The sequence below is a fragment of the Hemitrygon akajei genome, chromosome 4, assembly GCF_048418815.1.
Source record: "Hemitrygon akajei chromosome 4, sHemAka1.3, whole genome shotgun sequence".
NCBI classification, from domain to species: domain Eukaryota; kingdom Metazoa; phylum Chordata; class Chondrichthyes; order Myliobatiformes; family Dasyatidae; genus Hemitrygon; species Hemitrygon akajei.
Genome location: NC_133127.1, coordinates 127,868,850 through 127,884,377, shown reverse-complemented (window position 1 = coordinate 127,884,377; position 15,528 = coordinate 127,868,850). Strand labels below are relative to the sequence as shown.

Below are 15,528 nucleotides of genomic sequence, written 5' to 3'. Positions count from 1 at the left end.
TTCATTTTCTTACAGGCATAGTCAATAAATCCAAAATGGAATAATAACTATAATTGAATCAATGAAAGACCACACCAACTTCGATGTTCAACCAGTTTGCAAAAGACAACAAACTGCAAATACAAAAAGAGAAAAAATCATAAATAAGAAGCAATAAATATCAAGAACATGACATGAAGAGCCTTGAAAATGAATCCTTTGGTTGTGGGAACATTTCAGTGATGGGGCAAGTGAATTTAAGTGATGTTATCCTCTCTGGTTCAAGAGCCTGATGGTTGAGGGGTTTAACTGTTCCTGAATCTTGTGGTGAGAGCCCTGAGGCTTGTGTACCTTCTTTCTGATAGCAGCAGTGAGAAGAGAGCATGACCTGCAGGTGGGGGTCCCTGATGATGGATTCTGCTTTCCTGCGATAATCCTCCATTTAGATGTGCTCAATGGTGAGGAGTGATGGACTGGGGCGAAGGATTTTCCATTCAAAGGCATTGGTGCTTCCATATCAGGCTATGATGCAGCCAGTCAATCTAATCTCCAAATTACACATCTTTAGAAGTTTGTCAAAGTTTAAGATGTCGTGCTGAATCTTCAGAAACTCCTAAGGAAGTAGAGGGTCTGTCGTGCTTTCTTCATAACTGCACATACATGCTGGGCCCAGAACAAGTCCACAATAACGATAACACTGAGGTATTTAAAGTTTCTGAATCTCTTCACCTCTGATCACCTGATGAGGACTGGCTCATGGACCTCTGGTTTCATCCTCCTGAAACCAATAATCAGCTCCTTGATCTTGCTGACATTAAGAGGTTGTTGTTGTGGCATTACTCGGTCAGATTTCCAATCTCCCTCCTGTATGCTGATTCATCGCCACCTTTGATTCAGCTAAGGACAGTGGTGTCAACAGCAAAGTTGAATATGGCATTGGAGCTGTGCTTAGCCACACAATCCTAAGTATAAGTGAGCAGATCAAGGGGCTATGCACACAGCCTTGTGGTGCACATGGGCTGATGGAGACTGCAAAGGAAGTTTGTTGCCATTCCAAACTGGGATCTGCAAGAATTCAATTGCACAGGGAGATATCGAGGCCAAGGTCTTGAAGTTTATTGATTAGTTTTATGGGGATGATGGCATTAAATGCCAAGCTACGAGTCAATTAAGAGCATTCTGATGTCTAAAGGTGGCAAGACAGCAGCTATATTTCATTAGGAGTTTGAAGAGATCTGACTTGTCAACTAAAACACTTGATAACTTTTATAGCTGTACTGTGGACAGTCTGCATCACTTTCTGGTATGAGGGGGTGCAACTGTACAGGACTGAAAGCTACAGAAGAATGTAAAATTAGTCCATTCCACCTAGCCTCCGTAGTACCCAAGATATCTTCAAGGAGCAGTGCATCAGAAAGGCAATATCCACTATTAAGGACCCCCATCACCCAGGACATGCCCTCTTCTCATTGTTACTATCAGGAAGGAGGTACAGAAGCCTGACAGAGCACACACTTCGTGATTCAGGAACAGCTTTTTTCCCTCTGCCACATGATTCTTAAATGGACATTAAACCCGTGAACACTACCTCACTTTTTAAAATATATATAGTGTGAGTGTGTGTGTGTGTGTGTGTGTGTGTGTGTGTGTGTGTGTGTGTGTGTGTGTGTGTGAGTGTGTGTGTGAGTGAGTGAGTGAGAGAGAGTGAGTGAGAGAGAGTGAGTGAGAGAGAGTGAGTGAGTGAGTGTGTGTGAGTGAATGTGTGTATACACACATGCATACATATATATCATATATGCATACATATACACATATTATATATAAATAAAAACACACATACACACTTACTTTATTGAATTACCTATTTATTCACCTTATTTTTTTCTTCTTTTTGTATTATGTATTGCATTGAACTGCTGCTAAGTTAACAAATTTCACGTCACATACCAGTGACGATAATAAACCTGATTCTGATGTCGATATTCCAGGATTGAATGAGGAGCCAATGGGATGGCATTTGCTGTGGACCTGTTGCCCCGACAGGCAAATTGGAGTGGACCAAGTCGCTTCTCAGGCAGAAGTTGATGTGCTTTATCACCAACCTCTCAAAACACTTCATCACCGTGGATGTAAGTGCTACTGGACAATAGTCATTGAGGCAGGTAACCATGTTCTTCTCATGCACTGGTATACGTGAAGCCTGCTTGAAGCAGATGGGTGCCTTAGACTGCTGAAGTGAGAGGTTAAGGATCTCAGTGAACATTCCAGCCAGTTGATCACACAGATCTTTAGTTCTTGGCCAGGTTCCCCATCTGGGCTGGGTGTTTTTGTGGGTTCACCCTCCTGAAGGCCGCTCACATATCAGCCTCAGAAATTAAAATTGCAGGATCATTGTGGGCTGTGGGAGTTCATGACGATTCCTCCATGTTTTGACGGTCAAAGCGAGCACAGAAGGCACTGAGCTCGTCTGGAAGTGAAGCCCTGTTGTTGCCCATGTCCCTTGGCTTAATGTTACAAGAGGTGATAGCATTCAAACACTGACAACTGTTGAACATCCTTCGTTGATTCCAGATTAGTCCAGAATTCCCTCTTTGCCCATGAGGTGGCTTTTCAGAGTTCGTACCTGGACCTCTTGTAACCTTCTTTGTTACCAGACTTGAACTGCCTCTGAGCCAGCCCTCAGCAAATTGTGGTTCTTCCAGGGCTTCTGATTGCGGAAAACTCTATTATTTTGTGGGGACACCCTCGTCCACAACTGTTATTATAAGCTCTGTGAAAACCATGGTGTATTCATTCAGATCCACAGCTCAGTCCTTGAACGTGGGCCAGTTTACGGACTCGAAGCAATCCGGTAGCCACTCCTCTGCCTCCCGTAGCCACCTCTTTGTTGTCCTGATCTCTGGAGCTTTGATCTTTAGCCTCTGCCTGTATGCAGGTAGAAGGAGAGGCAAGTGATCTGATTTACCCAAATGCTGTCTGGGCATGGAGCAGTAGCCATTCCTTACCTTAGTGTAATAGTGGTTTAGTGTGTTGAGTCCTCTGGTGCTACAGGTTATATGCAGATGGTAATTGGGTAGGGATTTCTTCAAACAAGCCTGACTGAAATCCCCAACTATGATCTGAAAGGTGTCAGGACGGACAGTTTCTTGTTTGTAGATGGCATCGTGCAGTAACTCAAAGGCTTGATTATAGTCAGCCACTGGAGGTATGTAAACTCCGGTGAAGATCACGGATGAGAACCCCCTAGGTAAATGGAATGGACACCATTTCATCATTACGTGTTCAAGGTTGGGCAGACACGAGTTCAACAAAACCACCACATTGGAGCACCATCGGGTGTTTATCATGAAACACACACCACCTTTTGCCTTTTTCAAATCAGCAGTTTGGTCCATCCTATGAGTCAAGAAACTTTTGGGTCTGATCACCATATCTGGTGCACTGAGAGTAAGCCATGTCTCACTCAAACATAGAACACAACAACCTCTTATTTACCTCCAACACAGCAATCTTGCCCTCAGGTCCTCAAATTTTTTCTTCCAACAACTGCACATTTGCTACCAAGATGCTGGGTAGATGGGGTCTCATTCCTCTGTGTTTCAGCCTGGCTTGGAGCTCCACCACCACCCTCCTGCATCGTTCCCTGTCATGGCGATGAAACTTCTGCTTAAAGCTGCTGTTTGAGAGTCAAGTCTGCCAAGTCCTTCAGGAGGTCATGAATCTGTAGTTCATTAAGTCAATTTAAAAGTACATTGCTTAATAGGACATCACCTTCTGCAGATTGCAGTACGTATAAGTATTGTATGTAGTCTGCAGAATGTCACCATGGTTCATTGGTGCTATCTTGCATCTTTTCTTTTTCCTTGGCTATAATTAAAGCATAGACTAAATGAACAGCTATTTTTGTTAAACTTATAGCTCCAGGGGAACAGCAGCCATTTTTGAGAGTCGTACATGTGAAGATATCCATACTTGAAGAGGAAAATTTCACTGTATTCCAAACTGGAACCAGACCTGCAAAACTTTGGTTACATCGACAAACTAAATCAGCTTGTGCAGCCAAGGTGTTTAGAATCAGAAAGGATTCTGATCAGAATAAAGACGGAGTAAACTGTTTCCAGTGGTAAGTGGATTGGTCAGTAGAGGACAAATAAATTGCAGAGAATTAGAAGCAGCAAAGATACACCAGGTAACAAAATTGTTTTCCACAATGCTGGCACAGCTGTGGAGATACAAGTATAACCCTATATCTAGATCATTAAGCCATAATACTTGCATCACGGAAGATGGAAAGAATCTCTATGAATTTTACATCCTCCTTAGGAACAAAGCAACTTGATTTGATGTTTTCCACTTTCTGGACCTGAAGGCTACAGTCATACAGCAAAGATTTTACTCTCAATGGCCCATAAGGAAATTGTTCCAAAATGCCCATCATCTAGTCAAATACAACTACCACTGTCACCAGAAACTAAATATCCTGTAATACACATCACAGATCTCCAGCAGCAAACATAGTCCTATTATTACCCATGCCATTTCACTGGGTAAAAGGGCAGGTAGTGCGCTGAACTCTTCTAATCTGGCCTAAGCTAGCTGAAGTGATTCAGAATGTACTTTCTGAGTGAATGCGAGAAGCATTTTCAATAATAACTGCAACTTTCAAAAAGATTAAATGAGAAGTAATTGCAAGGATGTGGAGATAGACGTTGTGAGTAATTGGATAACTCATTCATACAGCTCATTCAGGTACAGTGACATCCGGTGCCAAACAATTTTGGTCAGCTTCCTAGAGCAGCAAATGTGGGGAACATGGGATTCCCTTGCTTTAGTTAATATCAACACCTATTGACACGTCATATCATTCTTTTATATCCAGATGGAGTGATAACTGCAATATCTGATACCAGGTTAAATGCAGCTCCACTGGCATAAGGTGACCATGCCGAGATTACACTTAAAGCTGGAAGCATTACTTAGCTTCCTGTCTTTTCTGATGGACTGGATTCGAATTCAGAAATGCCTCACTGCCACATTCAGCTACCAGTCACCTTGCTTACTAAACACCAGACCAACAGAAGCTCACATCCCATAGTTATTTAAAGGGATTTATTTTAGGCTGCTGTAAACTCCTGGAAACTTGACACCAACTATAACCCTGGAACTTTCACATTGCCCAAAGAGAGCACGATAGATCCATGCAAATGGTCAAAGTGCTACACCTGCCCATTCACCTCCACCCTCACCTCCATTCAGGACCCTAAACAGTCCTTCCAGTTGAGGCAACACTTCACCTGCAAATCTGCTGGGATCGTCTATTGTGTCATCATAAATTGGTGGACTGCTTCATCGAGCACCTCCGCTCCATCCACCAAAAGCAGAACTTCCCAGGAGACAAACATTTTAATTCCGATTCAAGTTCCGATATGTCGGTCCATTGCTTCCTCTTGAGCCATGATGACGGCATACAGAGGGTGGAGGAGCAACACCTTATATTCCATCTGGGTAACCTCCAACCTGAAGGCATGAATATCAAATTCTTCTTCTCGCAAAAAGAATTTGCTCCCCTTCCCTTCGTCTACTTCATACACAGGCCTCCTACCTCTTCTCACCTACCTATCACCTCCCTCTGGTGCCCGTCCTTCCCTTTCTGCTGTGGTCCACTCTCCTTTCCAGTCAGATTTCTTTCTCTCCAGCTCTATACCTTTCCTAGCCACATGGTTTCACCTATCACCTTCTAGCTATCCTCCTTCCCCTCCTCACTTCTTTTATTCTGCCACCTTCCCCCTTCCATTCCAGTCCTGAAGAATGATCTCAACCCAAAATGTCAACTGTTTGTTCATTTCCATGGATGTGCTCTGATGTGCTGAGTTCCTCCAGCATTTTGTGTGTGTTGCTTTGCCTCATACATGACTTAATTGTACACATGATATATTGGGGCTGCACAATATGGGATGCAAAAGGGAAGCAGGAGGATACAGAACATGGTGTGGTATTCTCAGTGGCGATGGATAACAGATTTTTTAAAATTTTGTAAAAATCCCCAAGGATCAGGTTCCCCTCCATACAGACGTTACGGATATAAAATAGAATACATTCCATTAGACGAGAAAAAAAGCACTCAAGCAACATGGAAAGGAGGAAATTCTGGATGAGGGAGTGATTCAGGGAGGGAGGTGCATAACAAGCAGGTGAAAAAACTCGGGAATGACAAACTTGTAACAATTACTGATTGATGAAACTGGATTAACTTTCACTTACTCCAATATGACCAGAACAATATTTAAAAAGAACAAAGGAGAGGATGACTTCCTGAATGTGTCAGTAGAAATGTCTCAGGTGTTTCTGACCCAATAAGGCAAGAAGCTGTACCGGATAGGTTTTGGGAGGAAAGCAAAATGGGGGAAGTGAGCAAATTATCAGTGAGACAGCAGCAGTCAGCAGATCATGAGAAATAGGTTAGTAATGGAAAAAATCTAACAGTAGAAACTTTTTTTTTTTACAAAGATGCCAGGCAAAGTCAATGCAAATCCGTAAAGAAACAATTGGAAAACCCGGAAACAGGCAGCCAGCCTGAGTGAGCAAGTCTGTCCAATGGGTCCAGTTCAGTCTGACCAGCCCCCAGTTGTTGTAGCTGGAGGTTAGGGAAAGAAGGCACATTGAAAACCCTGCTCCTACCCGGCTGAAGAAATCTACAGTCCCACAGCAGCCAGCAAATCCATACCCATCCTTCCAGCTTCCCTAAAACTTATTTATGGACATTGAGTAAGCATGAAGATGTCAGGCATTCATAAACTAGAGGAGAACCTGTAGTGTAAATGTGTTCTTAGTAGTTTGTGTGGATTGAAGACATGCCTCTGTGGTTCTGTGACTACAGGAGTACAATGAGATGGGAAGTGAGAACTAAGATAAAATGAGCAAAGATCAAGGAACAGAATAAGTTCAAATGGAAAATAAACTCTGAAAACATTCCCCTTAGTCACATGGTGGCTGAGACCAACAAAAAGAAAGTTCAATATTTAAACTGAAGACACAACCGAAATACTAAATGAATACTTTGTATCTCTCTTTTCTGAGAGACAAGATGCTGTCTAGATCTCAGCAGAAGGGGCGGAAGTACAGGCAGTCCCTGGGTTACATACGAGTTCTGTTCCTGAGTCCGTATTTAAGTCAGATTTGTATGTACATCAGGTCAAGTAAATCCGGTATTAATTAGCGTCAGTCAAACGTTTGTCTTAGTATATAGTATATATTTTACCTTTCTATGCATATAAAACACTTAAGAAACATACGTATTCCAATAATTAAACCACTGCATTGCTTAGTAATAATTGTAGCTTTCATCGGGGCAGGGCCTTTCAAATGCTCCATTATTCTCACTTTATCTGTTATCCTTTAAAATTGTTCCAATTGTTGACCGACTGTAGCCTAATGCTTTTCTCATGACCGATGGCATTTCACCTCTTTCCAAATGCTTTATTATTTCCACTTTATTTTCAACTGTGATCACTTCTCGTCAATGGAACAGAAACACTGCGGGCGTCAGGTCCTGACCTCCGCCGGCTCCCGAGGTCCGCTGGGTCCTAATGACCACCGCACTGAGACAGGCTGAATGGGACAAGTGGGGGCTGCGCTGGGTTTGGGTATTTGATCCTCCACAATATTCCGCGTGGAAATTTAAACTGGAGGAGGCAGTGTTTTTTTTTACGAGGTTGAGTTGCGAGCTCGATATCAACCCAGCACGGATGGTACGGAGTCACTGGATCGACATCAACTCGGCACGGAAACCTCCGTTCTCCAGCCCGGCGCTGATCTCACTGCGCCACCAGCTGACCGGAACTGGGGAGGGGGGCAGGGGAGGCGGGGTCAGGGTGAATCTTACTAAGAAAATTTTAAGCCAAATACAAAGTTAAACACTCAACACAGTGTCAACGGCAATGACTTAAAATGGCGGACGGCATTCTCCTTCCTCGGTTCGTAAGTACGAGTTGTCCATACGTCGGACGTTCGTAACTCGGGGACTACCTGTAGAAATTACTTGTGGGGTGAAAACTGATAAAGACGCACAGGGCTGGCTGTGCTTAAAGCAACATCAGTAGATGTGAATGGAATGCATTCTAGTTTGCCTGGTGAAGTGCAAATATATACTGCTGCAGATCTTATTATACTTTCAGTTGTTCCTTGGATGTGGAACATATGTCAAAGGACTGGAAAATGGCAGATATATCACACTTGACCTTGCAACACTTTATGTACATGAAGGTCGACTTCTTGCCATCAAGTTTAATCTCAGTTGTGGCAAAGCTTTTCAAAACAATAAATCAGGGCAAACAATAACAGTTACTCCAAAAGATCTGCATTGATAAAGGAGAACCAGCACAGTTTTAAGGTAAAGTGTTCAGCATTAATTTTCTTTTGCTAATGTCACAAAGAAGAAGAAAGGAATTCCAGAGAACATACCTCTTAAGTCACAGACTACAAAAGCAGAGCAACCATTTTGAGCTAGTACAGGACACTGGTATTAGATAGGATTCTAGTCAACCCCGGAGAGGATGAAGTAAATATTAACCAGTTTGTTACGGATATTAACTATGCCAGCATGGAGAAACTACACCTATGCTCCGTGAATCAAAGAAGGTTTAAACAATATTTGATAGAGCCATACAAAATCGCAAATGGTTTAAATAAAAGCTAAATAGAGGGAAGTTTCCCGTAATTATGGACAGAAGATACAAACAGGATGCGCGGATGATTTTTTTTAAAAACACCATCCATGTACATCCTGGAGTTTGCTATCTCTAAGTGTGGAGTTAAACATTATTGATCTGCACCTTCACAAAAATCTGATGGGTAATAGAGTGGATATTTTACACAGTTTGGGAGAAACAGTGGTGGGGAGGGGGGGAGGAGAGATATGTGGCTAATGGGTTTGCTCTATTATACTAGTCCACACAGATGAATGGCCAAATGGCAACCTCTTGCACTATAACAGGTCTGGAAAACATTGAAATCATGCAACTTAAATCTACTGACATAGATACATACTCTTACCCAAAATTACTGACGTACCTCATCCCAGAAATATTAGCATTGTAAAGCTAAGGAGGATGAATCTCACTCAGGTTGTCTGCCACTCCTCCCTTGTCATAAAATAATGACAACTGTTTATTATTTCCACTTACCACAAATATGCTTGCTCCAAGGAGAACAGCTTTAATTTTAACATCCAAATCCATAGGAAACTGAATTCCAAAGTTATCAGTATCTGTGAGGTATTCACGTACAAGACCTGACCATTGCTTCGATATCTTTCCAACAACAGTGGCCTCATCCCGGCTTACAACCTATAAGAAAACAACAAGATATTTTCATTCCAACTGTAAGAACAACTATCAATTGCTCCCTGCCAACTTCCATTGATTCTTATGTTGCTGGCATTAAATTGGTAATATCAAATCGCAATTCACATCCTAATGTTGAGAGGTTACAATTACATCCTTGGTTATCAGAGGTAAATACCAGCCAGAGAGCAGGAGAAAAGAGGCACCTCCACAATTTGGAAAAATACACTGTAGTTGTCAGTGAAATGAACATCAGGAGAAGTCCTGTGTGCCGGGAGCCAAGGGACAACACAAGAACTTGGAATTCAGTGGCTCAAATAATTTTCAGCAGCGCTAACCCAGCTTATTGGAACTTCACATTGTAACTTCAAAATATGCCGAGACAAGTGATGAAAGCACAAAAACACAAACACATATCCCTCTAAATGTAGGATGAGGAACAGGTCCTTCATTCAGCCCCAGACACCAATAAAGAAATCTGCTTATAAACACAAGAGATTCTGCAGATGCAAAAAATCCAGAGCAAACATTAATTGCTGGAGGAACTCAACAGGTCAAGCAACATCAATAGAGAGGAATAAACAGTTGACATTTCAGGCTGAGATCCTTCATCAAGACAGAAATTAACACACGTGGCAGAGACCCTTCTTAAATGAAGGACCTCTCCTGGCTGGAGACCAACAACTGCTCCAATGGCAGAGTAACCACAAAGGCACAAGCCACCTCAGAGGCTATATGAAATATATTCACTGTATTTTTCAATTGCATTTAATATTTCCTTTTGTGAAGAGTATGCATCTTTATTAATCCAAACACTGCTACATTACCTTGAACATGATTCATATCATACAGTACATGGACCTCCAGTCAGCCTGAGCTTGGCAAAGTATTGAGAAAGAACACCCACATCCACCACCCCCCATTATATTGTCATCTCCTTTCCATCAGTACAACCATGAGAAAAATAAGATGGCAGTCAGAGGTCAACAAGGAAGAGGACAGAGTACATTGTGTTATAATGCCAGAACCCCAAGCACCAATTGGTACAAATACACATAGAAATTAGATTAAAAGTTTTGGTGACATGGAGAGAGATGCAGCAAGATCCAGCAGTTTATTGTCTGGCATCAGGACTGGGTTTTAAGTGGCACTCACTTTGGACAGCGAAGGATATGGGGGTTCTGTTAGATGTTGGACGTTACTGCAAGAAGTATAAAAGATAAATACTTTGATGCAACTGTACAGGGTTCTAGAATGAGAGCATAACTAGAGTACTGCACACAGTTTTGGTCACCCTATTTAAGGATATACTGAGGAACTGAGGCTATAAAGAATCATTTTGAAACTATGTCACCTCTGGCTAAAAGAATAATTGGGACTAAATAGGAATTTTTGAACTGAAGTAAACTGTCTTCAGCAGTTAGCTAAAAACTGGCTTATACTAGTTCTCCCATGGTTTGCGGAGAAACACTGAGAGTTTGATAACATTGTATATTGTACCCTTGTTTAAGTAGGGGAAGGAAGACTCACTGATAGGGACAGGAATGAACATCCATCTGTGATTAAGTCAGGCCCTAACAAAGGGAATAAATGATAAGGACTGGACAGTACATCCATCTGAAATTAAACCTTGATTAGCGGACTCTCTTATCTGTAACTACGTTTTGCACTCACAGACTTGTGAGCGTACCAGTTCAAATAACATCTTGCAACAGTAATGTATAAATATACGGCTATAACCTGAGGAGGCAGGTCCACTTGTCGGATGGTGGCAGTACTTACATGCCTTCCCTTTGACAACTGGGTCTCAAACTCCTGCAGGAGGGTGTGCAATAAACTGTGGTAACTATAAGAAGCTGGTCTCCTGAGTTTTATTCAGATTCAACTTTAACAATACTTGCATTGGAGACACTGTAGAAAACTTCAGAAGCTAAGTTCTGGATGAAGGGTTGGTGAATGAACATTGAGATGGTTGAACATATCCTCACTAAAGGAACAAGAACAGATCTTATAAAGTACATGAACTTACTTCAAAGTTTACATCACCAAAACAACTCATTGTCAAGCAAGGACCTCTAATTTTCAATACTGTTTCACGACTTTCATTCAGGATACTCATTTTGGGTATAAAAGGATGCCATTCCTGGACAATATAGCCAATAGCTTTTCCTGGTGGTGCTTGAACCTCCATCTGCAAGAGAAAATATCACTTAATCACTGTTGAATATTAAAATATTAATTATGCAAGAGTACAAAGATAAATAAATTTAATATGAAAAACAAATGTTCTCATGGCCCATGATTAGATGAAACTACATTAGCACCAATTAAATACACAAATTTACAGTCCACCTTCTCTGGTTATTTCCAACCATAATTTGACTCAGTTCTGAGTTCTACTGATATTACAACATTTCCTTGAAACTCCTCCTCTAATTCCATCTAAGCTCCAAATATCCCATCCAATTTTCCACCTTGTTGCTCATGCTGAACACATATTAGAATCAGTTCTTTGTCAAGAGTAGGAATTCTCAATTTCCTCAATCTTTCTTCAGACAAATTACTGTAAAAGTCCTGACAAAGGGTCTCAGCCCAAAACGTCGACAGTGCTTCTCCTTATAGATGCTGCCTGGCCTGCTGTGTTCCACCAGCATTTTGTGTGTGTTGCTTGAATTTCCAGCATCTGCAGATTTCCTCATGTTTGAAATTACTGTATTTGCTTATGCTAATTACGAAGAAATAATGAGAAGCTTCAGTGTACAAAACATTATTCCAGATATTAATTTTATTAAATACTTAATAAGATTGAATGTGATTATAGCATATTGCTTCTGAAGTCTGCAGTCTTTTGCATGCATAAAATAAGTAGGAAGCTCTGGGATGTGGAGCAGAAACACTACTTCACAAAAACTTATCACAAGGACTCCAAAAATGTGACATGTTGAGAACAGATGCTTTCAGTTGTACATTGTTTGGCACATCTACAAACATGTGGGATTTTCGGTCATAGTGACACACCCATGGGGTCACTCCTCATACCTAACCAATTAACACCAACATCTATTATTTGGCATTGTGCAGCTCTTGTGAACTGAGACACCAGACTCAATTCTCACATTTAAATTACTGACCAATGGTTTGAGCATTCTACATATTGGCTCCTTTATCCCCCCCTCTGCCTAGCACCCTTCCTATTTTGATGCCCAAGGACTACCCTCAAATTTATTTTGTTTTCCTATGAGGCAATTAGATCAAGTCTATGAAAGTGGTAAAGTTATCTTGCACGTCCCGCAACTTTAAACATAGTTTACTGAATGACTTGCACAGGTTACTTAGGCATAATTACATGGGAGTAGAAAATCCCATTCTTATATGTGAGTTGCCATTCCCTCAGAATGAAGAGCATTTTGAAAATGCTATTTAAATTTGTTATTTTAGCTTTCAACTCAATCCCATTTAGTTATCCCATTCTTTATTTCATGATGGCAATGTTTCTCTGATGGTCTCTTTTCTCATTGCTACCAGAGAGGAGGTAAGGGAGCTGGAAGGCACACACTCAATGATTCAACAACAGCTTCTTCCCCTCTGCCATCCAATTTCCGAATGGACAATTGAACCCATGAATTAATTTTTGCACCACTTATTTAACTATGTTATATATAGTTACTGTAATTCACAGATTTTTTTCTCTATTATTATGTACTACATTGTACTGCTGCTGCAAAGACAACAAATTTCACAGCCTGATTCTGATTCAGTGCAGGTGAGACCATCACAATTTCCAGGTCTTACTTCAGTTTGTGGGTGGCAAGTCCATATTCATTAAACAGTGTGACTGACTAATTGCAAGTATTTTTTTTAAATAAGTTTTAGTTAATCTTAAGCACTCTAATGAGACACTGCCATCATGGGAAATGATAGTCTAAGAATCCCATGTTCTGGAATGGATATTATTGATCTAGATCAGGGGTTCCCAACTTGCTTAATGGTGCTGGTCCATGGCATAGGAAAGGTTGGGAACCCCTGATCGAGATGAAGATGAGGGGGGAAATTGGCCACCAGGCAAAATTTGAGCTACCGTTTCCTTCTGTTCACAATAAGCATCAATGCCAGAATGTCATCCTAAACATTTAGACATTGAAATCTGTCTGTCCATAATAAGCATCATTCTATCTGGTCCATCCGTGTTCCCACAACAGCAATCACAGCAGTCCCATTTCCTCTTTATTTCCCAGGACACTACAACCTCTTCTCTTTCCTGTGCCTGTCAACTCCCCTCTGGTTCTTTTACTACTTCCCTCCACTTGCTGAGCCAATTAACCCATCTCTTGTCCGTGGGATGTTGGAGGAAACTACAGCACCCACAGAGAATCCATGGAGTCACAGCAAGAATGTGCAAATCCCACACGGACAGCAAAGGTCAGAATCAAATGCAATGTTGGAGCACTGACTACAGCGTGGATGAGATGCTTCCAATAATGGAGGCTACGATGTGCTCATGTGAATAATCAGACAAGATTATAATGAGCAGGGAAACAGGAGAGCCAAAGAACATTTTGAACACAAAAGACTGCTGATGCTGGAAATCCAGGGCAACACACAAAATGCTGGAGGAACTTAGCAGGTCTAGCAGCATCAATGGAAGTGAATAGAGAGTTGATGTTTTGGGCCAAGGCCTTTCCTCAGATCATTTGATCCTTCATCAAAATGAAGGACATTTGCCCACTGACCTCTGGAACAGGTTTCCAGGCCATATCAAAGGTCACAATGCAGTTTCAAAAAAAGAGGTGCATGACTGCCTGCTTTTGGTTGTTACTTTTTTTAAACTGAATTTCAGACACAACAGAAAGAGAGGTGGGGGAATTGCAACACTGACAGGGGAACATCACAGCTTAGTGGGGACATCCTAGAGAAGTCACCCAGGGTGGCAATGATGGTAAGAGGTCAGAAACAAGGAAGGTGCAATCAGAAATATGGGTTATATAAGGTTTTACATCATTATACAGGTGGCCTGTTTTTCGAACGTTTGCTTTACGACAGCCACTGTTAGGAAAGACCTACATTAATACCTGTTTTTGCTAACCAAAGAGGATTTTTTTCGCTTTTACAAAAAAAGATGCCCGCTTTATACGTTTGTTACCCCAAGAAAGACTACCATGACCGTGAAGCCTTGTGTGGGCAGTTGTGCGTGCGTGTATGTGCCGATTTTTTCTCCACATCGATTTTGGCTCGCTGTCTTCTGGATTTTGGTAAGTGAAACTACACCGTACATACAATATTTTTATTTTATATAGGCTGTATATTTATCATATCATTCTTGCTTTTACTATATGCCCGTGTTAATTTAGATTTTGTGTTATACAGTTTGATTTGGTAGGTTAATTTTTGGGACTCGGAATGTTCAAAATTTTTTCCCGTATAAATTAATGGTAATTGCTTCTTCGCTTTACGACATTTCAGCTTACAAATGGTTTCATAGGAATGTTCTACCTTCGGATAGCAGGGGAAACCTGTATGCCACACAACAGTCAGCAAGAGCTAGTGGAATAAATATGTAGGAAGATCAGGGAAAGATGTAAAAATCAACAGGGTTATTGTAGTGGGCAACTTTAATGTCATAGCATCATAGCCCAACTCTCCATGCTGACCAAGTTGCCTTCATTAATTATTAACATATTTGGCCCACATTCCTCTAGTCTAAATCCCATTTTCTGCCCATATCCAAATATCTGATAAGAATGCAACGGCCACTTTCTCCAGCAGCTCACTCCATATAACCATCTCAGTGTGGAAAAGGTTGCTCCTCAGGTCCTCTTCAAGTCTTCCCATTCTTATCTTAAATCTGTGTTCTCCAGTTTTAGACTACGCTAACCTGAGAGAAATACTGTGACCATTCACCTGATCCATGCCAATCATAATTTTACAAACTTCTAAAGTCCTTAGTCTCCCAGGTACCAAAACAAAAAGCTCCATCCTATTAAGTCTCTGATTGACCATACTCTCCAGTCCCAGCAACAGTCACTGAATCTATTTTGCACCGCTTCTAGCTCAATGACATCCTTCCTATTGCTAGACATTTAGTTCTGCACACAATACTCCAAGTGTGGCCTCACTGTTCTGCTTCTGCTGTCTCCAGTTTGATTTTTTTTAATGCACAGTCTGGTTGATGCCGGAAACATATTGCCAGGGGAGATGGTCTAAACAGATA

At 41.3% G+C, this 15,528-nt stretch overlaps 1 protein-coding gene across 6 annotated transcripts in view; it reads right to left on the bottom strand.

The window, feature by feature from the left end:
• The window catches only part of LOC140726640 (phospholipid scramblase 2-like), a 67,758-nt gene that overhangs the window by 6,599 nt on the left and 45,631 nt on the right, over positions 1–15,528 (bottom strand). For all 6 annotated transcript variants that reach the window (XM_073043269.1, XM_073043266.1, XM_073043267.1 and 3 more), the window contains exons 8-9: positions 11,350–11,511; positions 9,162–9,323 (exon numbers count right to left, since the gene is read on the bottom strand). In XM_073043269.1, coding sequence (XP_072899370.1) covers positions 9,162–9,323; positions 11,350–11,511 — 324 coding nt within the window. The remainder of the gene's footprint in view (positions 1–9,161; positions 9,324–11,349; positions 11,512–15,528) is intronic.